Source organism: Phoxinus phoxinus, assembly GCF_949152265.1.
Source record: "Phoxinus phoxinus genome assembly, chromosome: 5".
NCBI lineage: Eukaryota > Metazoa > Chordata > Actinopteri > Cypriniformes > Leuciscidae > Phoxinus > Phoxinus phoxinus.
Genome location: NC_136880.1, coordinates 4943569 through 4970161, shown reverse-complemented (window position 1 = coordinate 4970161; position 26593 = coordinate 4943569). Strand labels below are relative to the sequence as shown.

The following is a 26593-nucleotide window of genomic DNA, read 5'->3' as shown; positions in this document are numbered from 1 at the left end:
CCTCTGCAAACTGCTTTAGACTCACGTGTCATGTGACCAGAGTGTAATCACAGCCTTTGCGGTTAAACAATAGAATTTTATCATATCGCGATATTGTCGCTAATGCAATTAATCGCTCAGCCCTAGTAGCCTATCACTGAGAAACGTTCTGCTCGAGTCGTCCTTGCGATGGAGGTTTGGGTTGAATAAGTTCCTCCAATGTTTCATCATCGGACTCACGCTCAGATTGATATCGACGTCATCGACAATTTATGGTAATGGTGTTGTTTCCAACTTGTGCTGTAAGCGGTTGACCAATCACAACAGACTGGGCTATCTGACCAATCAGAGCAGAGTAGACCAATCACAACAGACTGGGCTATCTGACCAATCAGAGCAGAGTAGACCAATCACAACAGACTGGGCCATCTGGCCAATCAGAGCAGAGTAAACCAATCACAACAGACTGGGCCATCTGGCCAATCAGAACAGACTGGGTCATCTGGCCAATCAGAGCAGAGTAGACCAATCACAATAGACTGGACCAACTGACCAATCACAACAGACTGGGTCATCTGGCCAATCAGAGCAGAGTAGACCAATCACAACAGACTGGGTCATCTGACCAATCAGAGCAGAGTAAACCAATCACAACAGACTGGGCCATCTGGCCAATCAGAGCAGAGTAAACCAATCACAACAGACTGGGCCATCTGGCCAATCAGAGCAGAGTAGACCAATCACAACAGACTGGGCCACCTGACCAATCAGAGCAGAGTAGTCCAATCACAATAGACTGGACCAACTGACCAATCACAACAGACTGGGTAATCTGGCCAATCAGAGCAGAGTAGACCAATCACAACAGACTGGGCCATCTGGCCAATCAGAGCAGAGTAAACCAATCACAACAGACTGGGCCATCTGGCCAATCAGAGCAGAGTAAACCAATCACAACAGACTGGGCCATCTGGCCAATCAGAGCAGAGTAGACCAATCACAACAGACTGGGCCATCTGGCCAATCAGAGCAGAGTAGACCAATCACAACAGACTGGGCCATCTGACCAATCAGAGCAGAGTAAACCAATCACAACAGACTGGGCCATCTGGCCAATCAGAGCAGAGTAGACCAATCACAACAGACTGGGCCATCTGACCAATCAGAGCAGAGTAGACCAATCACAACAGACTGGGCCATCTGACCAATCAGAGCAGAGTAGACCAATCACAACAGACTGGGCCATCTGACCAATCAGAGCAGAGTAAACCAATCACAAAAGACTGGGCCATCTGACCAATCAGAGCAGAGTAGACCAATCACAACAGACTGGGCCATCTGACCAATCAGAGCAGAGTAAACCAATCACAACAGACTGGGCCATCTGGCCAATCAGAGCAGAGTAGACCAATCACAACAGACTGGGCCATCTGACCAATCAGAGCAGAGTAGACCAATCACAACAGACTGGGCCATCTGACCAATCAGAGCAGAGTAGACCAATCACAACAGACTGGGCCATCTGACCAATCAGAGCAGAGTAAACCAATCACAACAGACTGGGCCATCTGACCAATCATTGCAGAGTAAACCAATCACAACAGACTGGGCCATCTGACCAATCAGAACAGAGTAAACCAATCACAACAGACATCTGACCAATCAGAACAGAGTAGACCAATCACAACAGACTGGGCCATCTGACCAATCAGAACAGAGTAAACCAATCACAACAGACTGGGCCATCTGACCAATCAGAACAGAGTAAACCAATCACAACAGACTGGGTCATCTGACCAATCAGAGCAGAGTAGCTCTCGGAAAGGAGGGTTTGGAGAGACTGATTCATCCATTGAGTCGTTTGAGAATCATTGAAAATGTGGTGATGTACAATGTTTATTATGAGAACATTTTTTTTTTTTTTTTAATCTTTGATGCATGTAAACCTGTTGTATGAGGTCCAAAACAACATTAGGAGACTTAAAATAGCATAATAGGGGCACTTATATGTTAATCAATATTAGGCATTATGCCGCTACCGCATTCATTGACTTTGCAAGCAACGAAAATGCTCATTAAATAAATAAATGAATGGGTGTGGTTCTTGGATATTCTGATTTGATCAAAGGAGGCCTGAACGGTTTGAGAACCTCTGCTCAGGATGAAGGGGTCACCAACTGAACATGGTGTACATCTGGTCACATGACTGGTTGCATAAATGAATATTAATTCATGAGGACTGATTCACACTTTCACTTTCCTGCAGAGTTAGCTCTAACCCTGATCAAACACACCAGCCTCGCAATGGGTTGTGGGCAATATTAGCCATTACAGTGTGAGCAAGCATGCATAGATATACATAGATATATTCTGGTTGTAAAAACCAAAGAGACTTAAATTCCAGAAGAAACGGGATAACCTTTCACAGGTTTGAATGTGATGGTTTGTGTTGTTATATGTATTAACTCAGTATTACAGGCTTTTAAACTATGGTAACTTAGCTGATGCTTTTGTCTGGTTGTATTGTCTCAGATTAGCAAAATCATCTGCTGAAGTCTATTGCAGATATAGATATTCATTATTACAGATATTCATATGCGTCTGTCTAACGGGTTGGAGCTGCAGGAAAGTGGATGTCGAGGGCCCGTGTTCCCCAGCCCTGGTCTAGGGGCCGGATCTGGACCACAATCCACTAATTGGGGACTTCTGCTCTACCATGTACGTGTTATTTATATAGCACCTTTTAAAACAGTTTATAAAGTGCTTTACTGAAAACACATGAATATTATATAATATTATCAACATTAAAATTTCAATAATAAAATCTAAGACAATAAAATTGAATCATTGTGTGGAAAAGACCAGTGTGAATATTCCGCATAATATCTCATTATATAATAACTTTAAAGCAGCACTCGGTAAGATCAGGATTTCTTTGTTGTATCCTCGTGTTTTGCTCGGAGGTTTCTCTCTAGAGCTCCCCCCGCAGCTTCGGAATAGATATTTGACAACAACTGTTAAAAACTCGCTGGCTATTCTCAGACACTAGAGGCTTAGTAGATCAACGACATCAAAGCAGATGGGAAACTCTTTGCAACGTCGTCTTCATTCGGGTTCCAACAGCGTGAGGGAGCGCAATAATGACAGCATTATAGCAGATTTATTTTTGCAGTAAAGCAATTCTTTACCTCGCAAGACTTGGGATCACACGATACTTCCAGACGAAGAGGCCGGCGGGCCGCCGGCCCAAAGTTGCAAATGCTGTCTTTCCGCTCACGGGCACCAGGGGGGTGCGAAACCACCACCATTCAACCCAAAATAAGTAATATAACCATTCCAGTGACTCCAAAGTTGATCAGTTAAGGTAAAAAAGTTACTTAGTTCACCTTTAATAAACACAGTTCTTCACAATTTATACTAATGATACCAAAAACTACCACTTAGTAGTATAAATGTTTCACTCATTTTTCAAGTGCATTGCAGTCAACAGTATACAGGTAGTGAGATAATAAACGGTGAGTTTGCCGGAGGCTGGAATGTTTGCTTTAATCGATCATGAAAGGAAAGACAAGAGACTGTGGTAGCACAATGTTTGCACAACGTCCTAAAGTCCCCCTGTGGTCAATGATTTTATCGCTTTAAACTCATCTTTGATCACCCAAATTACATATTTAAAAGTTTTTTTCCTGTGATTTTTTTTGTTCATGCCGTAAAATAGATTGAATGCAACTCTACACCCTTGCCTCATTTAGTATGTGCGGCCCCATGAATATGCTAATTAGCCCCGCCTCCACTCACTCACAGCAGCTCAGAGATCCACTCGGCCAACTTACTGAGGTAAACACTGCACAATTGTGTCGCTCTTTACAACGTCGGACACAAAACGCTAATTCATATGATTAGCCTTTTCCTTGACTATGTTGTCAAACAGCTAATAATGCGTTGCTAATGTTACACAAACTGTTCCTGTTTCGCCATCTCAGTCTGCCTTCTAACAATCATCAGATACGCTTTGAACTACTCAGAACATCAGTAGAGAAAGGCATAACATCATAATGTATACATTATACAACCACTATATTGCTAAATACCCGATTTTTTAAAATCAACTGAAAAATATACTGGGATAACCTGGCTTCTCTTGAGACTCCCCTGCTAGTTCGCTGTTAATGATACAGTACGCTAAAGCCCGCCGACATGTACGTGATTGGTACGTGATTCATTACAAGTAATGAATTTGTCTGAAAGCATATTAAAAATAGACATATAAACAACATTAAAAACGTGATTTTCACCACAGCGGGGCTTTAAAGTTAATATCATTAGTATACCCGCCACTGAACTGACCTTTTCTCCTGGACTCCTTTTTAACACTGAGTTTGACGTCTGCGTGACGCTCTGCCTCTGTTGACATCCTCCTGTGTCTCGGATCCTCTCAGACGCATGGAGATGCTTATCTCGTAGTATCCTCTAGTCATCGGAGGCTAATTCAAACGCTGCATTATTGTCCCAGTCCTCTGAGGTTTATGTCCAGTATTCAAACACAAGGATCAGCTCCAGTCAGTGCGATTGTCTGTTTCTTCTGTAGTTTCCTGCATATAATAAACAGTGTTCCTCTGATGTGTTCACAGCTGATCCGGTGGCATTCACATCATTTCATTATTCTTCATCTGCGTTCAAACCGCTTGGCTGTGACACTGTGGAGAGAGACAGAAATAGAAGAGGTATTCATCACAGATTGTACATATGCTGCTATTAATCATCATCATCATTGTATTCCAATACAGATCTTTGCATCATAAAACTAAGCATTAAATATCATCTTACTAAGACATATTATTGGCAGATATAGAGTGACTACTGATGTTTATATGCATTTTACATATGCCGTTATAAAGATCTTGTTGATCTTTAAGTATTTTCCCATTGAAATTAAAATAAAATTCTATTTTCTTTCTTAACTCTATAAAGCGTTCTCTATCATATTTGATGCGCAAATTTCTAAGGCCTCTAAATTATCAACCTTAGTATAATTGTACACATCTCTCCTTGCTGTGAAATCTTTACTGATTTTTATAAAGTAAATGTAAGAATAACTTAAATATTGTTAGTAATATTTCAAGATGAACACTTACTGGACTGAAGCAACTTTGGCTTACTTGATTATCCAGACATAATTTTTTAGAAAATTCAAGTATCAGTATCAAATATGATCATAAGGCTTTTGAGGAAGTTTTATCTGTTCATCTCTCAATCATCATTGTTTTGCCTTATATGTTTTAAAAGTACAGTTGATCATAAAACTAAGCATTTAAATATCATCATTAAATAAGACATACAGTATTATTGGCAGATATAGAGTGACGACTGATATTTATAAGTATTTTATGTAAGTAGTTGCTATACTGTTATAAAGATCTTGTTGATTTACATCACAAGCATAACATTTTCATCTTACATTTTAGCCATAGAAATATTCAATACCAAATTGCATATTTTTGCTTGGTTTGAGTGAGATTCGTTTCACGCGGCGACCACCTTTGAAACGCCTCTCGGCAGTGATTTCAGTCATGTATGTGCAGCTCTTATCTTGTTGAATGGGGAAACATCAACTTCTCCAAAGCTGTTCAACGAGCTTACGATTAAAATTCATATTTGAAATCACCAATAAAATCAGACATGAACTGCCTCATAAATTATGTTTTTTTGCACTCAAATGGCAGTATATTTCAGGTTGGTCAAGCCAATGTGAACGGCAGCTGCAGTCAATGACTTTACCAACTGCTGATTGGCTCTTTTATTCAGAAGGCGGGATTTATTCGGCCATTTTGCGCGTTGGAGTTTCCCCCATTCATAGTAACACGAGTGCACCGTCTTTGTATATCTATAATCTTTGGTATCATAAGAATAATGTATCGAATTAGAAAAGAAAAAAAATACTTTTTCATTATTATTATTAATAGATTTTGTATAAAGTTTCAATAAACGTTTCTGTTTCAAAAATTCTGATTACTGTGAACGATTCATCAGTGCACCAAAGAAAAAAAAAGTAAATTAAAATATGAAACTTTTAGAAATTAAAGTCCCTGTGTCAATAATTTGATCCCTTAAAACTCATCTTTGATCAACAAACTGACATATTTAAAATAACCTTAAAATATCTTGCCTCATTTAGTATACGCGGTTCTATGATTATGCAAATGAGCCCCGCCTCCACTCACTCACTCACTCAGAGATCCACAGGTTGACGATCACACGTTGATCTGATTGGTTACAAGGTAGTGTGTGACGTCAGAAACACCAGCGATTTCAAACCGTGTTTTTGAGACTGTCTTTGCTGAGTATTTTCTCTTTAAAACTGCAGTGAACCAATGGTGTCGACTTATGAATTTGCACATTTGTCTAAAAGCATATTAAAAACACCACATAGACTAATAAACAACATTAAAAGCTGGATTTTCACCACAGGGGTACTTTAAGTTGTATTTAATAAATAATGTAATTTATTCCTAATACATTCCAAGAGATCTAACAATCCTGACCAGTCACATGTAGAACATTCTTCTCTATCTTCAAAGACGTGAGCGCTTCTGCTGGAGAAGTCATGCATCATTAATAGACATGCTTTCATTTGCACAGAACTGATGAAGGTTAGGAAAGAAGATCGGAACGTGTGCACGTCCATCTTTGCATCAAAAAAGGAAAAGGCCGACATTGTCAATCTGGGACAATGCATTTTTCATAATATGAACATGCCTGTGTCTGACAAAAGCATGATTTAATGTGATGAATGGCTGCTCTTTAAAGCCCCTTTTAAGTAGGTCACCACAGCGCTCGATCTGCTGTGTGGAAGAGCTCGAGCATTGCCTCTCATCTGGGGCAGGAGCATTGCTATTGCCAAAACTGTCTCACAAATATGCTTGCGGACATTTTTCATTGGGATAAACAGGATTGCAATCTGCTATTCAACTGTCATGCCTCTTCAGGTTTTGTTTTTGTTTCATTGATTCATGCCATGTGCTTTTATTTTTCTGTCTTGTTGTATCATTTGTTTCCAGTGTATTTATAGCCGTCATGTTTTAAATATTGATCAAGTTAATCCATTTCATTTCATTTCATATAGTTTAAGCCGTATTTTTCTTAATTTGTAGATGTCTGTAATCTTTTCCCTTAGAAGGCAGTAGGAAAAGCACTGTCTCAAGAGACCGATAGCTTTGAGGGAATGCTGAAGACAACAGGAAGATGAGGAGAGAAAAGGTTTCAAAAAAGCCACAGTGCACTGTAGTAAAAGAAGCATATTTGTAGTCTTTACAGAGTGGCATCGCCAACTACTTATCTGGCATGCATGATACAGCATTATTAGTCGTTTTCATTGATCTGTGTGAACGGGGATCGTTTTGGTACAAAGGAAAACCGTTTCCAGTTTTAGCACATCGTTGTCGTGTAAAAGATCCTTAAGACAGAACAAACCCTGACACCAGTCGCTAATAGTGATTTCTGCGTGTCTCTGTGTGAATGAAGTTTTGTCTGATACACAAACTCACACACGCATGATGCTCGCAGTGTCTCGATATATGAGGATATGAACGCATGAACTTCATTTCCAGAGCTGCTCTGAGAGTCAATTCACAAGCTCTTCACCGCTTCTTTTGAGAAAATCTACTGTCAACACAGTGAACCGTCCACAACAAACTGTCAAAATAAATGTTTGGTTTAACTTCAAGAGATTATGACAGAAATACGTCATCACTGTATACAAAAATGTACTTCAAAAAGTAATAATAATAATAACTAGAATGTACATTTCCAGAAGAAAATGTGAATGGTGCTTGCAGTGGCAAAAAACACGACCCGGATGCACATTATTGTCTACGGAACAACAACTATGTCTGTACGATGTTCTGGTGCTGAGATATGGCTTATTCATGTGTTTGTATGGTTACTAGGGTACTTTATATGGTTGCTATTGTGTGCTTATACAGTTCATGGGATGATATTTAAAGAGTAGTTGACAGTCTGAGTCAAAAAAGCCGAACTCCATGTTTCTCATGCATTCAGCATTGAACTCAGCATTGTCTTGATATGATTTAGCACTTAGCTAATCGCTATTAGCATGTAGTTATTTACTGCTAGCATGTGTAGCATGTAGGAAGTCCTGTTTGCTAGCATGAGTCGAAAGTGCCAACCCCCATCTCTATACAATGTTCTGATGCAGAGATATACGTCTTGCTAAACGGTTGCTAGGGTACTTTGTTTGGTTGCTATGGAGTGGCTTGGCAGCTGCCAACAATGAGACTCCAAAGGCTGCTTGTCAGTATGAATAATATAAACCAACTCCCACGCCTCTGTGGCATTCAGAATTAAAGATGTCCTCTGTGGATTTTGGTTGCTAAGGTGCTCGACAATGGTTGCTAGGTAGGGGCTAGGAAGTTTTGATGTGATTCATGATTGGCTGTTTGCTGCCCCGAGTCAAACGAGACCACCCTCATGTTTCTATGACTCTTCTATCCAGAGATATCCATTTGATCTCTTTCAATGGAAGTCTGTCACTTGTTGCTAAGGTGCTCTAAATGGTTGCTAGGGCGTGGCGTGATAGCTTCACAATGATCCTGAGAGACTGATTGGTCGTCTGAGTAAAATGAGCCCGCCCCCTTGTCTCTATGACACTGTGATCCAGAGTTATGTTCAATACAAAATCCCTATGTAATTTACCATAGTAGGAAAAACGCATGCATTACATGGGCCGTCCTACACCATAGTATGTCAATGGGGCAACTTTGGGCCGCTCCTGCCCCCCCATTGGTGAAACTTTTACCCCATTGTGAAGTGTGTTCTTACAGAGCCTGCCAGCCTCTTCAAATGTGGTAAATTTCACATTTCTACGAAATCCTCGCTCTGAGCTGTGACTCGTCAAAGTTTGTCGCAATGTTAAGTCTATGGGATTCTAAGGAATATCATACACAACCCAAGATGTTTTATTTCATCCATGTTTTAAATGTACACAGTTCTGTTTTACAGCAAATGCAATGTTTTGTGGTAAATTGTTATATTTTCATTTAATTGCATTTTAAAAGCTTGATGAGTAACTTAATAAAACCTTAATAAAGTTTATATAAATTTGTAATACTGTCGTTACCTGGATGATCCACGACTGGTTTCTTGTTCTGAGATGGTTGTTTTTGAGTCCCTTGTTTGTCCTGAGCCGTTAAACTGCCCAATGTTCTTCAGAAAAATCCTTCAGGTCCTGCCAACTCTATTTGAACCCTTTCCAGCAGTGACTGAATGATCCATCTTTTCACACTGAGGACAACTGAGGGACTCAAACACTGCTGTTGAAACATTAACTGATGCTCCAGAAGGAAACACGATGCATTAAGAGCATCAAACCTTTTTGAATTTGAAGATCAAGGTCGATTTGACTTGATTTGTCTTCCAGGAAACATGTACGTAAGTATCTTATGTTGCTTCCGAAGAGATATACTTACCAGTGATGCGCGGGTCAATGTATAAACAACCCGCACCCGACCGACGTTTTCAACTAACCCGCCCGCAACTCGGACCGCAAAAAAAAGAAAGAAAATGTTGTACCCGACCCGCATTTTTTAAAAGTAGCTAGTAAATGCTCATCGCGTCATGGGCCATAGACGGAGGAACTAGGGGTGCAGCATTTTTCTGAATGCTGTATGATATCGCCTAGTGTTTTGTAATAAAGGCTTGATTTATTCATTTATTTCGTTTCATTTTCTTAACAATTAAGATGCTGCATGTGTTTATCCAGTCTAATCGACGTGTGCGTCTCTCCCCCGACTTTCCCAACAAAAATCCCCCCCCTCTCAGCAAATACATAAACTGACATTACAGAGCTATATGCGTTTAAAAGTAGCCTATTAAAATGGCACAATGGCATTGCTCAGTTCAACGCGTTGGGAAATCGGGCATTTTGTCCCGCGTCAGCTTTTATTCAAAAGTTAATAACGCGCTCAACATTCAAAAGGTAAATAAGGATTTCCCACTGTCATCTCTGACTCAGCTCGAGCGTCATCCTCGCGCAGTTATTCAGACAATAAAGTGTAGGCCTGTGTATTTCATAGAACATTGTGTCTAGTACTATATAAATTACAAAGGTTTAATTGGCATCTTTATTTCAAACGACCCGACCGACCGCGACCCGAATATTATTAAAAATATTTTTGGATGACTCGTACAGGCACCCGCTCATTTTGGATCAACCCGTGCATCACTGATACTTACTAAATTAAAAAATCGAAATCATACGGGCTCATTTTAATTTTTTATTTTGTCTTGTTGACTACATGTAAACATTTTTATGTAAAATCTTATTCTGGACAGTTCTGAATAAAAATAACATGCATTTTGTGTGATCCCTCCTATTTTGTTCAAATAATTCACATTTAGGTATAGGCCTATGTACACTTTTGAGCACAACTGTACCTTGTCATTGGTAAACAAATGGCGAGTTGATTTCTATTGACTCCTAATAAACGGTCCACACTCTTCAAAATGACTGAGATGCATGTGGACACTCTGTTTATGAGTGCCTAGTCACTTCATGTGTTTTCTGTGATTGCAAAGCTATCCAGTTGTGAAAAGACTGAAAGAGACGGCTTTGATTTTGCATTTCAGATGAAGCTGGACAAAATGCATGTGGTTGTTGAAGCCACAAATGAAGCCCAGATATGACAGCGCTACTACAGCACGCTTCACCACAGCTGAGCATCTCTTCAGCAAGCCGCCGCGAATGAAACTGAGAGTTCAGCGTCACATCAGTCAGCCTCAATAAAAGTCGTGAGACCATGTTCTTCAATTAAATGTGCTGAATGACATTATTGCTTAATGGTTTAGTAAAGTCATGTCTCCAGTAATTATACGGCATGAAATATTGTGCCTTTATTACTGCATGAACAATACTCCATGTTGCAAGGCTAGTTTCAGTCATGAAGAGAGAATCTGAACCGAGGTCATGTGGTGCGCTTCGGTAGTAATGAGATCAAGCGTGATGTCGTTCCCCTGCAGGGTCTTCTGCTCACTATGCATCAGATCTGTCTGTGCTTCTCTTCTCATTTCCCTTTTGTGGCAAACTGTGTGAAGGAGAAATGCACAATTTTTTGCAGCATAGAGGGAAAAAGATGACCAACTATTACCTACTTTTCGGTGTTCTTTATTGAACTACTTCACAACTAAACAATGTTGAGATGATCTGAAGAAATGTGTGTAACAACGCCACAAGTCACATGTATTTGTAATGAGCTAGCTAAATGTGCCTTGACAAAATAAAGCCAAGCTGCCAATACACGTATGTTTGTAGCTCAATTAAATAATGTTTTACACTATTGGAGAGAGTCTACCTTGTACATTTTCATCAGAATTTAGATAATTTTATGTTGCATTGTAATTCCAGATTAAGAACTGGCGAAATCTCCAAGTGACAAATGAGAAGAGACGCAGTGTTTCCCAACCCTGTTCCTGGAGGCATCAACAGTACATCCAACCCATCCGACGGTTTGAGGAAAATAGTAGTAGTAACCATTTCATTAAAGGGTTTGTGACTTTTCTTTGATCCTAAGAGGTAATTGTACTAAACAACACTGTAAGTTAAATCAACTATCAGTTAAAATCAAGCGCCCAAAACAACTACTTTTCTACTTTCTCCACATGGTGATGTCATGCTAGATATTTTCACAGTGAGGTACGCACAAAGATTATGATGTTGGGGAATATCAGAGAAGTAGTAGTTTGTGTTTGGGCCATGGATGTGGAAAATATGACATGAACGCTCAGTCCCGTCAAAAGCAAAGAGTATCCATTGTAATCAATGGCGCTGATACGGACAAATACTCGCTTCAGTTCTGTACTCTCGAGAAAACTCCCATTAACAATCAATGAAGCTTCATAAACTGCACAACATATACCTTGCTTACAGTGTCCAAATGTTTGTAGTTTGTGAGAGTGCAGAACTCACTCAGTGGGAATGCATTCACTTTTTGAGTGGAATTCTTCTGCGCATTGACTAATTTAAACACTTCTGATTGGTCATTGCATTCATGTGCTCAACAGACAGGTCTGTGATTGGCTACAATACTTAACGCTGCAAAAACAAGTTATAAACGGAAACCAGTGACACTGGAGGCCTGTTGCCTGGAGCCGGATTCAGTTGATACCCAGGGGTGTGTGTCCTGTACAGCGCTGTAACTCGCTGCTTTACTACTGTAGTGCGATGCATCGCTGAAGAAATCAACTAGTGAGTCACGACTGTTTCCCGAAACCATATTGTCGCAAATTGGTTGTTCAACCACGTTGGTTAAGGATGTCACGCAGGTGGTGGAGTAATAAGCACTTTTAATAAATCTGTTTGAGATCAAATTAATGCTAGATGATTTCCTATAAATTACGGACATGACATCTGAGAACTATTTCTCATTTTTCTCAGTTATTTTGCTTTATTTCCAGATTCAATCATAGGCTCGTTCTTACACACTAGAGCACGTTCACACATGCACAGTCTTCAAAAACCACGCTTTAAATCTCTAGACAAACTAAAAGCCGTAAATGACATTTGTATGTTCTCTAAATAAAATATATATATTGTACTGAATGCCAGCTTGCTTATTTTTTATCAAGATAAGTAAGGCCCTATGAAATCCGTTTTATTTTTTCCCAAATTCCGTTTTATTTTTTCCCAAATTCCGTTTTTTCCGTTAATTTTTTTGCCAATTCCATTCTTTCCGTTTTAATTTTTGGGAATTCATTTTTTTTACCCTTTACTGTTATTTTAGTCGAAAAAAGAGTGTGCTTTTAATGTTAATGATTAAAATGTAAGCAAATAAAATAGGAATGACCTTAAATTAAAGGTAATTAGGGATGTCACGATACCGAAATTACAGTAGTTGGTACCGATACCTTTTACGGTTCTCGGTACCAATTTCGGTACCACAGCAAAATCTGTTGGAAATATTATTTCTATTTAAAAAAAAAAAAAAATGTATTCAATGACTTTATTATTTTTGACGTATCATAAATTATAATCATAAGCAAATAATAAGCACAAAGATATAAGCATTGAAGGCTACATGCTGTTTAAACGTATGCTTATAAAAAGATCAAGTGAAAAATAAGCAACCTACTATGCACACATTACTACTGTACTGCAGTAGCCTAATATAATTATTTCTGTCAAACTTTTATTTTGACGGGTTGCCGAGAATACCTTTTGAGTTTCTGTTTCTGTGTCTGTGTGTCTATGATATGACAATAGTTTTTCTCAAATTAAACCGCAAAGTTTTCATGGAGTGACTCTCAGAGCGGCTCTGGAGATTAATTTCATCATGTCCTCATTATATCGTGAGGCAGCAGAGACTGAAAACAGCGCGAGCATCACGCGTGCTTCAGTGTGTGTGTGTGTGAGGTAAATGAAACCGCGCGTCTGCGCCATTCAGAACATGCAGGATTAATTTTTAAATAGTCTTTTTGCAGTTTAATATAAACAGACTATATATATATATATATATCAGTGGTATATATCGGCTACAGTGCTCCTAGTAAAAAAGTTAGTCTGAAGCCCTGGGCTTAAACACGGAAGCGACTGAAAGCAGCGGAGCCTATTAGTGCGTACGGTGGGTAACGGTACTACAGAATTTCATTCAAAATATGTAAATTCTGCAAAATTCCGCGTTAACACTAGATTCCGCGTTAATTGGCCAATTCCTCGATTCCGTCCGCGTTTCCGCGATCGCGGAAATCATAGGGCCCTAGATAAGGATTTATTGAGTCCACATGTCATGCAAACACATAACTCCGCTTCGAACCACATGTTGAGATCTGTCGCTCAAACACACAACTCTGCGATGATGAATGTTCGGTGGTACGATGGTTTCGGGAAACTGATGCAATAAAGCCACTCCCTCTGTATCTCTTGCTTTAAAATAAAGCAGTTTATAGTGAAAACTTTTGCTGCTAATTATTTATTATATTTATAATATATTAATTCTAATTATGTGCAATGCATATAATAATTATTATATGAATTGATAATCAGAGGTGGAAATTCCAGGTTCAGAAAATAAAAGTCCTCCTCAGTATTTTGTTCCAATCACCTGGATTTGCTAATTAGCACAGTTTTTCAGCCAGGAGATATGACTGAGTTCATGGGTGGAATAAACATATGGCAGGACTTTTACTATCTGACCCCTGGACTTTCCACCTCTGTTGATAATTAATATAAAACTTTGCATTCAAATTAATACATACAAGCTTTAATACATCAAGTTTTTAAATAACTAAGTTTAAGTGTTTACTTTTGAGCATTTTGTGAACCTACATACATTATTAATTAAATTAAATTGATTCACATCATGCATTGATATAGTCAGATATTTTCTTTTGGCTGCCTTCTCAAACTTTTCCTGCAGCAGCGGTTTTTATTCCTGCCTTGTAAATGCATTTAATTTCATGATTATTTTCTAAATGATCTCTTAATCTTCAGAGGAGAAGTGAATTGCGCCGTCTCTCTTGTGAGAAGTGAATCTAACTGACGCTCTCCATGTTCTGTGTGATTGACACTTTCAGCTGCACACAAATCACAAACTCTGGATCAAACTCTTAGTTGACAGAGAAAGTTTATACCAAGCTTTTGAGAGCCTGTTTAAACTGATCTAAAAACCAGGTTGGGTTTGTATGGTTTAGCCAAATCTAAACCTACTCTAAAACTTAGCTAGCTTCATGCAACAGCCCTCGGGTGAGTTTATATTTATTAAATAACATTAATTATTTGCAGTAGCCCTAAGCGTAATCTTGATTTATGCAGCCCTTTTTGAATTACTGTGCAAGGAAAAGCCATCCGATCAGTTATCGGTATCCATGAGCTATTTGATGTGGATAACTGTAAACAAGCTGTGTTTTGATGTTGGCTGATGTGTGTGTTGATCGGATCACGGGGATCACGTGTTAAAGCCTGGGTGCTGTAAACAGGGCCATAACTATAGTGGAGCTAACTATGAAATATATGAATCTGAAACATTTAACGTAAAATATAAAAGTATTAGTATCAAAGTATCATGAATTAAACATATGAACCTCAAAGGATTAGCAAACTTTTTTATATCTCTAAAGCTGTTTATACATAAACGGATACATTTTGCTCTATGCATTAAGTTGAGATGGTACGTTTTATCCATTCATCTCTTCTCCAGACTGCAGTGATGCTGGAGCCTATCCCAGCGTCTCGGGCCGCAGGCAGGGAGACACCCTGGAAAACACCTGGATAGCCAGGACTAACACATTCACACAACTAAGCACAGTTGCTCCATTGTACCTATGCTGCATATCTTTGGATTGTGGAAAAACCGGAGGAGCCCCACAACAAAACCGGGAGAACATGCAAACTCCAGACTGGACGAGCTCTTGGGTCAGCAGTGAATTGAAACCTCTTGCTGTAATGTGATAGTGCTTCCACTGAGGCACCTTTTAGTGTTTACACAAACGTACAACATGCATGTGATCTAAAAACACTCTTTGTATAAAAACCTATGAACACAAATGAGATCACATTGGCCCCCTATAAAGACAGATTCCTGACCGAAACAATAGTCGTAGGGTCTTTTAATCAACTGTGGAGTGGAGATACAGCATTTTTTAGTTGACTTGAAGTGGCATTAATGCCTGCTGGTCAACAACTCTTTAGTACAGCAGATACAAAAAAAGTATACACACCCCTGTTAAAGTCTCTCTGTGTTGAAAATCCAGTTTTTATGTGGTGTTTTTAAAATGCTTTAAGACAAACCATGTGCAAATTCACAAATTCATTTTCTCCATATAGAGACAGTATTGTCTCAAAAACACGGTTTGAAATTGCTGGTTCTGAGTCACAAATTAATTTATAACCAATCAACCAATCAGATCAACGTGTGATCGTCAACGAGTGGATCTCTGAGCTGAGTGAGTGAGTGAGTGGAGGCGGGGCTTATTTGCATATTCATAGTAAATGAAACAAGGGTGTAGAATTACATTTAAGCTATTTTAAGGCATGAAGACATTGTTTTTTAAGGAGAAACGTTTAAATATGTAAATTTGGTGATTAAAGATGAGTTTTAAGGGATAGAATTATTGACTACAGGGGGACTTTAAAACAGCTGGTTTTTAGGGGTGTAAAAAAATATCGATACACATGTGTATCATGACATTTTGTTTAACGATACTGTATTGATTCTCAAAAATGCAATATAGCCTACCTATTTAAAAAAAAAATCATACAAGATTCTTGGCAGTGGTTTCATTTTGAGTGTATAGCCAGACTGCTAGATAGCAGTCTTGTTATCTCTGATCTTAAACAGTGACAGGAAAGAGCGTAAGGGCACGTCGCTAATGTTAGCATTAACAAACATAGTTCGCTGCTAGTAATGGAAGACGAAATAATTGATCCAGCTCCCGCCACGATGTACAAGTGTGGCGTCATTTCATCTTAATTTCATAATCTTGTCATTTCATAAACGCGTGCAACCAAAGTAACTCACTCAATAAGATTGCAAAGAAATGTTCCCTCTCAGTGTCGTTGAGAACGAAGGTTTGAGTAATATGGTGAAAACACTGGAGCCTCGCTACACAATACCATGCTGACAGCACATTACGGACATCGCTGTGCCCAGCTTGTACAAGGAGGTAAAAATGAGAATCTCTAGACAGTCGCTTTGACGTGATGCTTGGACATCACGGGCCACTGAATCATTCGTAGCGATAACAGCGCATTGCATAATGACTGAGAGGAATCAGATCTCGCATGTGCTACAGACAAGAGCGATGCATGACAGAGACACACGGGATAACATCGCAGGATTACTAAAGGAGGCCGTTACTAATTGTAGTTTGGAAGAGAAACATTCCAGGATTGTAACAGACAATGCATCCAATATGAATGGACTTGCAGACATGACCCACTTACGATGTTTTGCTCACAGCCTGAATCTCGCCTCACAGAAAGCACTGAAATTGCCAGCAGTGGAAAGACTACTCGGCAGGATCAGACAAACACGACCTGCACCAGCTACTAAAACACAGGTTAACACAAGGTGGAATAGCTCTTATGACATGAGAGAATGATTTTTAGAGCAACAACCAGTCATCAATGCAGCACTGCATTCAACAGAGGTCAGAGAGAGTGGAAAGCATGTCTTCGCATGTGCCAAGGAAGTGCTCAAGGCACCGAAGCCAATGAAGGATGCAACACTGGTAATGTCACAAGAGAGCAAATGTCATTGAATCACTTTATTCCAAGCTCGTCGTGGGACCAGACAAAAGCCTGGATGATACAAACATAGTAAAGGACATCAAGGCTGCAATAGTGCAAGATCGTGAACGAGATAAAGTCAATGGCGAAATATTTTTCCGCCACATTAGTAATGTGCGCCTATAGGCGGTCCAACACGCGCGTACACTCTGCTTATTAAACACACAGGGACGCGCAGCGGCACACAAACATGCCAAATAAAAAAATTAAAAAAAGAACTACAATGTAAAAGATTATTAAGGTGGAATCCGGCTTGTCCTGTAGATGGTCTGCCAGCATACTTCAACCTCGCGCATGAGCAGATCCGTTTCCTCACTAGAGAAGCGTTCATTCTTTCCGCTTGCAAATTCCTCCATGTAAATAGCGAATCCGCCATGGCGAATGCACAACTGGCTTTTAAAGGGAATGGGAGACGAGACTCTAGGGCTGGTCCGAATACCATTTTTTGAGCTTCGAAGCTTCGGTAGTAATGAACATCGAATATTCGAAGCTTCGGAGAGAGGGTGCTGAACATAATCTTCTCTCTAATAAAAGCAGGAATCTCTATGTGTCTGCAATATAGATAGACACGTGAGACGCGACACGTTCAGAATTAATAAACTTTTAATAAACGACAGAACAGCGCGAGCGGGAAGCGGTGCGCCTCAACGCGGGCTGGGCTTATGCTCCGAGAACGCGGACACTGCACTATAGTGATATAAAACGCACACACACAGGTCTGTTAAATTAAGCAATACTTTTAAGGTAGGCTAGTCTAATATTTTTCTGACTAACAAATTACTGACAGAGTAAAGGGTACATTTTAAATAAAGAAAAACTAAATTTAAATAAAGAAAAACTAAATTTAAAAAAAGAAAAATGAAATTTAAATAAAGAAAAAACAAAATCTAAATAAAGAAAAAACTAAATTTAAATAAAGAAAAACTAAATTTAAATAAAGAAAAACGAAATTTAAATAAAGAAAAACGAAATTTAAATAAAGAAAAAACGAAATTTAAATAAAGAAAAACGAAATTTAAATAAAGAAAAAACGAAATTTAAATAAAGAAAAACGAAATTTAAATAAAGAAAAACGAAATTTAAATAAAGAAAAAACACAATTTAAATAAGAAAAAAACAAAATTTAAATGAAGAAAAACGAAATTTAAATAAAGAAAAAACACAATTTAAACTAAGAAAATTTTTAATTTACATAAAGAAAAACGAAATTTAAATAAAGAAAAAACGAAATTTAAATAAAGAAAAACGAAATTAAGTTAAATTAAAAACGAGATTAATTTAGATTGATAATAACGGGTAAAAAGTCTAATAAATTTTGTTTCTATTATTTTCCACAATGTCAAAACAACGCAGCTTAACCCAAAACACAAGCTCATCATGCACTTCCACACACACTCCGCTGTTCTCATGCACTTCTGTCCACACACACTCCGCTGTTCTGCTCTAGAACACTCCCGTTGCTGGAACACTTAAGCCTCTGTTATACTCCAGTTTGGACGCGTACACGACAGCTGCGCACAGCTCGGACGCAGACTACTTGTATTTATACTTTCTGCTGAGGTCCAATCTACTCGCTTGCGCAGTAGATCGGTCTGGCCAGTATAATCGATAATATTTTAAATATTTATAGTTTATATTTTCATTTATGTCAAAACCTATCACTTTCAAACATCAACATTACATTTATTAATATGTATTCGTGTCAAAATGACATATTAACATCTTAGGCGTTGGTTCTTTTTCTACCATGCACGCGTTTTCCTGAGACTGGTGTATCAGCAGGTAGTGTGCAAACTCCAACCTGTTAACATGGGTGCCGAAATAAAAACGGACATGCCACGCAGCCAGTGTGTAGCCGGCCTTATTCAAGCTCGAATGAGAACCGTTTCGCGGGAGATCCTAGGTGTGCAAAAAAAAAAAAAAAACCCCGAATATTCGAATGTCAAATTTTCAAATCGAATACCAACCCACCGAACGAATATTCGATTATTCGAATATTCGGGTTCAGCCCTACGAGACTCTAATTGTTTTTTTGCATGTTACGCCCAAAACACACCCATTACTCATGAAGAGAATAGGGACAACCCTTTTAGACCATGCGTCGGGAGCACCGACCATTTTTCCCATCGTTAAACTAGCAAAAGTGGATTCAGACGCCCTAATTGCACTTGCACTTGTCAGAGGATGTTGATGATCATCTACCTGAAGATGATCTGCCTTCACCTCCCTGCAGCCTATAAAGAGACCAAGGAGATCGTGTGCATGGGCCGACCTGCTTGGGACGGTATTTGCCACTTCTAAAGACAACAAACTCTGCACATGATGCTGCTGCAGCTGAGATTAAGAGGTTTAGAGAAGAAACACCTTTGCCTCACCCAGAAAACCCAATCAGTTGGTGGAAGGAAAGTGAACATGAGTATCCTGAGCTATCCAAACTAGCAAAGCGTTTCCTGTGCATTTCTCCGCTGCATGAGACACTGCAACTGCACATAGACGTGCCCTGAAATCTGAGCATGCTGACCCGCTCATCTTCCTCCAGAAAAACATTGACAGACATAAATAGACCGAAAAACCTGTGAAATCCAAGGTAAAAGCTTCTGAGAATGTTCAACATCTGCATTTATTTTATTGTTTGCATTTGTTTTTTCTTTAAGATTGTTCTTTGATATTAAGCAGATGTAATTATTTTGATCAGATCACAAAAAAGGTACAGTAGGACATTGTGTGTTACAATTGTAAACCTGCACTGTGAACCTTAAAAGCAAGATCTAAAAATATATATGGTCTCTTTATATAGGTTTACCTTTTTATTAATTTAATTTATCTAAATCCTGCAAGCACTTTATTTTTGTCCATTACCGTCAATTACTCGTATTGCACAAAAAGTAGTTCCATGACGTTGAATGTTTACAGAGACTGATTTATCGCAAATGTAGGCCTAAATCCCACTGTGTTCTGGTTAAATACATTTTTAATGCTCAGGTTTTATAGCCTGGCACCGCCCTCCTACGTACTTCCGCTCGATTTCATTTCTCTTCAGTACTTAGTCTGGCCTCTCTCAAGAGAGAAACGTTAACTGAGTCACTCTGGATCTGTCACAACCAATCGCTAGCGTGTGGTCGTGACGTATGGCATGCGACGGAACTGGCCGGAAACAAGAACGAAGTTTTCAAACACCAACCGGGAAGACATTTCACTTCATTAACTTCAACAGAAACATTCTGTCCAAGGTCAACTTTAAGGACTTATGGCAATGAGTTGCTTCTGAGCAGCAGAACTGTAAACATTAGTTCAATATGCCTCTTTGTGGAAGAGTGGGATACATTTCAAATGCTTTCTTTCTTTCTTTCTTTAGTTAATTTATCAACCTATTCTTCTGGAATAGTGGAATATTTTTTGTTAACTTCTTCTGTGAATTATTATTTAACCTTTACATTATTTGTTGAACCATGGTATTAATAGAAACTACACAATAGTAAGAGCTGAACTGTTGCTTCATTTATCCAATTTGGAAAAAGATGCTAATTTGGAATTCCACCATGGAAAAAGTGGGCCGGTCTTGGGCCTGAATCTCCCGGGCTGAAAAGTGGCCCCACTCCGGCCCTGGAAATATCGCAATATATTGCAACTTATCGTATCGCAAACCCTATATCGTGATACGTATCGTATTGCCAGATTCTTGCTGATACACAGCCCTACTGGTTTTTGTGTTATACATTTTTTTTACGAAGATAAATAATTTCAGAACTTTTGCACATTTTAATGTAAAAATTACAACCTATGCAATGCCACCCCAGACAACAAAGTAGTGTCGGCCCAGATCCGGTCCACATCTGGTTTGTGTGGAGTCTGGGACTGAAAAACAAAGTTTCACATTTCAGAGAAAAAAAGGTACAAATAAAAATATAGGCTACTAACTGCATAAATCTGCACACCCTTTTATAGTCAGTTATGTGGCTCCAGAATGGACTAATCAAGCTTGTGTGAAATAGTCCACTACACACCTGTCTTCACCTGAAGAGACACTGATCAACTCCACAAGATCTCAGCTTTGTTTGGGTGCTGCTACTGCAAGAGCCATGGGCCACACAGAGCTTATGAAGCATCAACGGGATCTCATTGTTGAAATGTTTCGCTCAGGTAAGGGCTACAGAAACATTTCCAAGGCATTAGATACACCATGATGGAACACAGTGAAGACAATAAGTGGAGTAAGTATGACAGTGACATTATCAAGAACAGGGCATCCCTCTGAAACTGAGGAGAAGACAAATCTGGTCAGGGAGGCTGTCAAGAGGCCGACATCAACATTAAAAGAGTTGGAGGTCTATCTGGCTAGTACTGGTTGCTTCCTACATGTAAAAACAAACACTATTCTCCATCTGTCTGGGATTTGAGGCAGGGAGACAAAACATAGTTACTTGTCTAAATGGTAAGAATCCTTTTGGAAGTTGGTCAACCAGCAGAGTTGAAAAACTCATGACATAAATGAGTTCTCGGCTAGTCTAACATGAAGAAATCAGCCTTTTCTAACAGGTCTAGCTACATTTATTTTCTCTGACTCTCTAGACTTTTATCAGCTTCAAACTTGGATCTGGACTAACTTGGACACACTATCGTCGCCAAGATGCCACTCCGGACGGATGCGATCAGACCAACAAATTATTGAACCTGGAAAACCGCTTTCGGTGCCACAGAAGGCAATCACCATTCAAAGACAAAGAGAAAAACAAGTAATACCTCCAGGATTCCAGCTGATTTGATGCATTAAGACGTTTCATAGCCTTGTTGAACACTCAATGCGAGGGTTAAATTAAAGGAGCTGTGTGGAGTTTTCAGCGGCATCTAGCGGTGATGTTTCAGATTGCAACCAATACGTTTACAAGCGCTCGTGCGCATGCTTTTTTATTTTATTATTATGTGGAGTTTGTGTTGGAGTCTGTGTTGTGCTGGTCGTTTCTTAGTGTTAGCAGACTCCATGTCATAAAGATGCAGTAGACGTGCAGGTCTCAGTCACGTCACTGGATTTTGCGGCAAATCCGACCCAGAGACTTCACATAGAAATAGGAATACTTGCTTTCAGAGGTAATAGCAAAACCCGCCAAGTGGATCATTTTAAAGGAGAACTCCGGCGCAAAATGAACCTTTGGTCTAATTACACATTGTTACCTAGTCAACCGTTATCTGAGATTTGTTTTCATGATTATCGAATGTAAATAGTTTTATCTCTAAAAACAGTTTAGCCTATAACGCTAGTATATTGGGCATAGTGTAATGACAAATAAAAATCGCTTGTTAATACCACTAACAAGACTCAAAATAGCCCCACACTAACACGGTAGCATAATGAGGGTCCCTACCTTCAAACCGAAGCATTGAGAACTTTGTCATTGTCCAGACAGTTTAATAAGAAGATATTTTATACATACAGTCAACTTCACGTATATAAGCAGAATCCATCTTTGAAAAACAGTCACTACTAGTCGATCTACGAACGCCGATCCAAGTGCGCTGAACTGTGTAGAATCTCATATGGTCCGTTGTTTCCAGAAGGATATGTACACGTAGCCTACTGTTCGCGCTCACCTTATCACAACTTATAGCTCGTTCACATCTCACCAGCGCACTTGGATCGGCGTTTTTAGAACTGTTTTTAGAGATAAAACTATTTACATTCGATAATCATGAAAACAAATCTCAGATAACGGTTGACTAGGTAACAATGTGTAATTAGACCAAAGGTTCATTTTGCGCCGGAGTTCCTCTTTTAATGTGAGATTACAATCCCTTCACACACAGGCAATAAAAAATGGATTCATTTTAGTAGAAAAACTCCACATAGCCTGTTTAACGATTAAAGGTTGTTCAGGTCAGGTCTCAGAAATTGCATGTATTGTTAGAAACTTCACTCTCTCATTTTGACTTGAAACATTTTTAATTTTTAAAACATTGAGTGTTCATCTAGGACTTTTGATGCACTTGAACCACGAATATACAAAACAAATGTAATGGATTCGAGGAGTTTTGTGGTTGAAATTTTAAAAAGTAACAAATCCTTCCCTCGCGGGTCAGTTTGACCCCCTTGGGAATTAGATGAATGCGAGGAATTCTTCAGTACACATAGAAAAATGCAAAAACTTTACCCAAAGTTATGTTATAATGTCTACTTGTGTATCTGAATGCATACTGAAGAGGAACTAACTTTAGGACCCAGAGGAACAGCTCATTTGCTCCATATAGAGATATAAGGCCATCGAGAGTCATGAAATATCATCTTATATTATTTTTAAGTTGAAAGGTTGTGAGGAATGTGCTTTAAATAATTTATTTATTGATAAAATCTAGTAATTTAAAGGTAAATAAAATAAAAAAGAACAAAAAGTATTGAACTGCCGATCTTGTTACTGTAAAGGTTTTACAATACTTTGGAAATGATATTAATAGTTATGGCCTGTTTCAATTGATTGCTGGAGGATTCATTCGATCAGCCGTAAAACAGTGATTCTGAAATGTACCTGCTTCCCTTACAAGTGAAAGGTTGAGACAAAAAAAGAGATACATGCTTTACTTAGCTATATAAATGGGGACATTCCATATATTTTTAAACAAAGCTGGTTATGAATACTATAATCAAACACCCTATTGTGATGCAGTCATTGCATCTTTAATTTTACCTGGTTTTAGAAACTAGACGGTTAATTAGTAACACTTTACAATAGGCGGCTTCTTTTTTCTTCATCTATCTAGGTCACTTAGATCAAGCATTTGTTATCTTTTGTGTGTCCCCAGATCAAGCAACGTAGGGGAGGCCGAGGCTTTGCCGTCGCCGGCCTCAAGCTGTGAAATATTGTATAATTGAGTTGCTCCCACGGTGTCTGAGGATCCCGATCGGGACGAAAGCACTTTGTTTGTCCCCAAAATGTGGTTAAGTAGGCACACACACACACACACACACACACACACACACACACACACACACACACACACACACACACAGACACACACACACACACACCTTGATTTTCTATAGACAACCTCAGAACCTTTCTTTGGCCCTTGGAAACATATTGCCATTTAAATGTGTGACTTTATTACATTTTCAAACACCTGGTCAATCCTCTCAATAGTATTAGTACTACACTGTAAAATAAATGTTGGTTTAACTTAAAAAAGCAAGTTACCTTGTTGCCTTAAAATTTTGAGTACGTTGTAATTAGAAATTTGAGTTAATACAATGAAGAAGAATGGTTTAATAAACAGAAACTCAAAATAGTATGTTATCTTCTTCACACATTAGTTATCGAAGTTGATTTGACAAAAGATAAAAAGTTGTGATAATAAATCATGAAAATATTTTTTACAGTGACTAGTCCATATTAATACTAATGCTAGCCACAGAAAGTGAGGAAAAATGCTGCAATAATAGTTGTTTAAATTATTTGTAATGCAGCTCACATTAAATGCAGGAATTCACATGTTAAGTGTAAAAATATATATGTTCTTTAAAAATAGATAAACTAAAAAGCAACTTTATTACAGGGACAATTCCCATGAAGCAAGCTGATGTTCAATTGGTGATAGGTCTTGGCTCGCTTATCAAATTTTTTGAATTTTTAAAACATATGGTGACATTAATACTGCTGTTTTGTCCAGAGCCTTCAATGCTTTTGTCCTCACTGGGAATTATGAACACTTGGCCAGCAACATCTGGCATGAGCTGTAAGGTAGCGGGAACATATGTCATCTTTTCTCCCAGATATGTCCTCCTTTTCAGACCTAAAAAAAGCATCAACTGGGATTTCTAATTTCATAAAATGTCCAGATGTTCAGTCATCGTTGGCTACATACCTTTTAATGTGTAAAATAAGCATCAACGATATATATATATATATATATATATATATATGGTAAGACTTTAGTTTAGGGTCAAATTCTCACTATTAACTAGTTTATTACTAGCATGTATATTACTAGGATATTGGCTGCTTATTAAAACACATATTAATGCCTTATTCTGCATGATCATATTCTACATCTCTTAATCCACACAATACCTCAATTTAACAACTTACTAAGCAGTAATTAAGAGGCAGAAGTCATAGTTAGAGAGAATTGTATACTAAAGTGTGAACAAATATATGTTTTTCTTCTTCATTGAATTGGACAGCAAGACTTCACATAATTGTTTAATTATGTCGATCACACATTATCTGAAGTTTACAGAATAATTTCCCTGAAATATCCTCCATTTGTAATGCTTTGTAGGCTCCTCTGTATACTTTCACCAAACAAGCACAACATCTGGATCCCATTCACCTATCTGAAGTAGCCTATATGTTAAGAAAACCTATAGTCCCGATCCATTGTGTTAACACAAATTGAACGTTATATATTCAGGTTAAAAAAATCGCTGTGCAACAAACTAACTGTAATAAATGCGCATAATTTCATAATGTAGGCTATATTAATAAAATCGTAAGTTAGGCTATATGTTTCACGTTTCTCCTGAAATTTCAAGCAATGCAGGGAAAATAAAACATGTAGGGCCTGATTAATTAACAAAAGCTCTGATAAACACGACGTGTGTTTTTAATATTTCCTCCTACATGATTTCAGGCTTTAAAAAAAGAAAGTCGGAGAAACCCGGTCGTATTAAAAATGTCAGTCGCTTTAAATGTGATTGTCAGCGGAACGACAGAAATGAAGAGAAAATAAGTGCACTTTACCCACATAAAGAGTTACATTTTTAAAAGTTCATGCCTGTAATCTCGTTAGTAAACGCTGCGCACCTGTAACAGCAAACATCGCGTTACTCACCTATCGACGAGCGTCGCGATTACTGCCAATGGGTCGCTTTTATTCCAACAATCATCGGTGTCTAGCAGCTCCTATGGTCAAATAAGGAGTTAAATCCAGTCCGTGCACATCGTTCAGCACATCTGCATCTAACGTTACAGGTTCAGCCTCTCCGATCAAACGGCACCCTCGAAACCAATGATCGCAATGTTACACAGATATAATATGTTTCTTCTCAGCCAGAATAATCAGCTATGAAGAGAAATGGGGCGATGGGGTGGGAGGAGGAGAGAGAGAGAGAGAGAGAGAGAGAGAGAGAGAGAGAGAGAGAGAGAGAGAGAGAGAGAGAGAGAGAGAGAGAGAGAGAGAGAGAGAGAGAGAGAGAGAGAGAGAGAGAGACAGACCCCCGTGACAAAATAATTCAAATGCACGGAGGATAATGTGGGGATGAGTGAAGGGGGATGGGAGAGGATTAAGTGGGAATGGGGAATCAGAAGCCCACCGTTGTATGATAACAGATGC

At 38.7% G+C, this 26593-nt stretch overlaps 1 protein-coding gene across 3 annotated transcripts in view; it reads right to left on the bottom strand.

Moving 5' to 3' along the window:
- The window catches only part of dab1b (DAB adaptor protein 1b), a 70501-nt gene extending 44174 nt beyond the window's left edge, over positions 1 to 26327 (bottom strand). For all 3 annotated transcript variants that reach the window (XM_079614098.1, XM_079614099.1, XM_079614101.1), the window contains exons 1-2: positions 26093 to 26327; positions 4327 to 4676 (exon numbers count right to left, since the gene is read on the bottom strand). In XM_079614098.1, the coding sequence (XP_079470224.1) occupies positions 4327 to 4393 (67 nt within the window). In that variant the 5' untranslated portion in view covers positions 4394 to 4676; positions 26093 to 26327. The remainder of the gene's footprint in view (positions 1 to 4326; positions 4677 to 26092) is intronic.
- Positions 26328 to 26593: the final 266 nt, after the last annotated feature.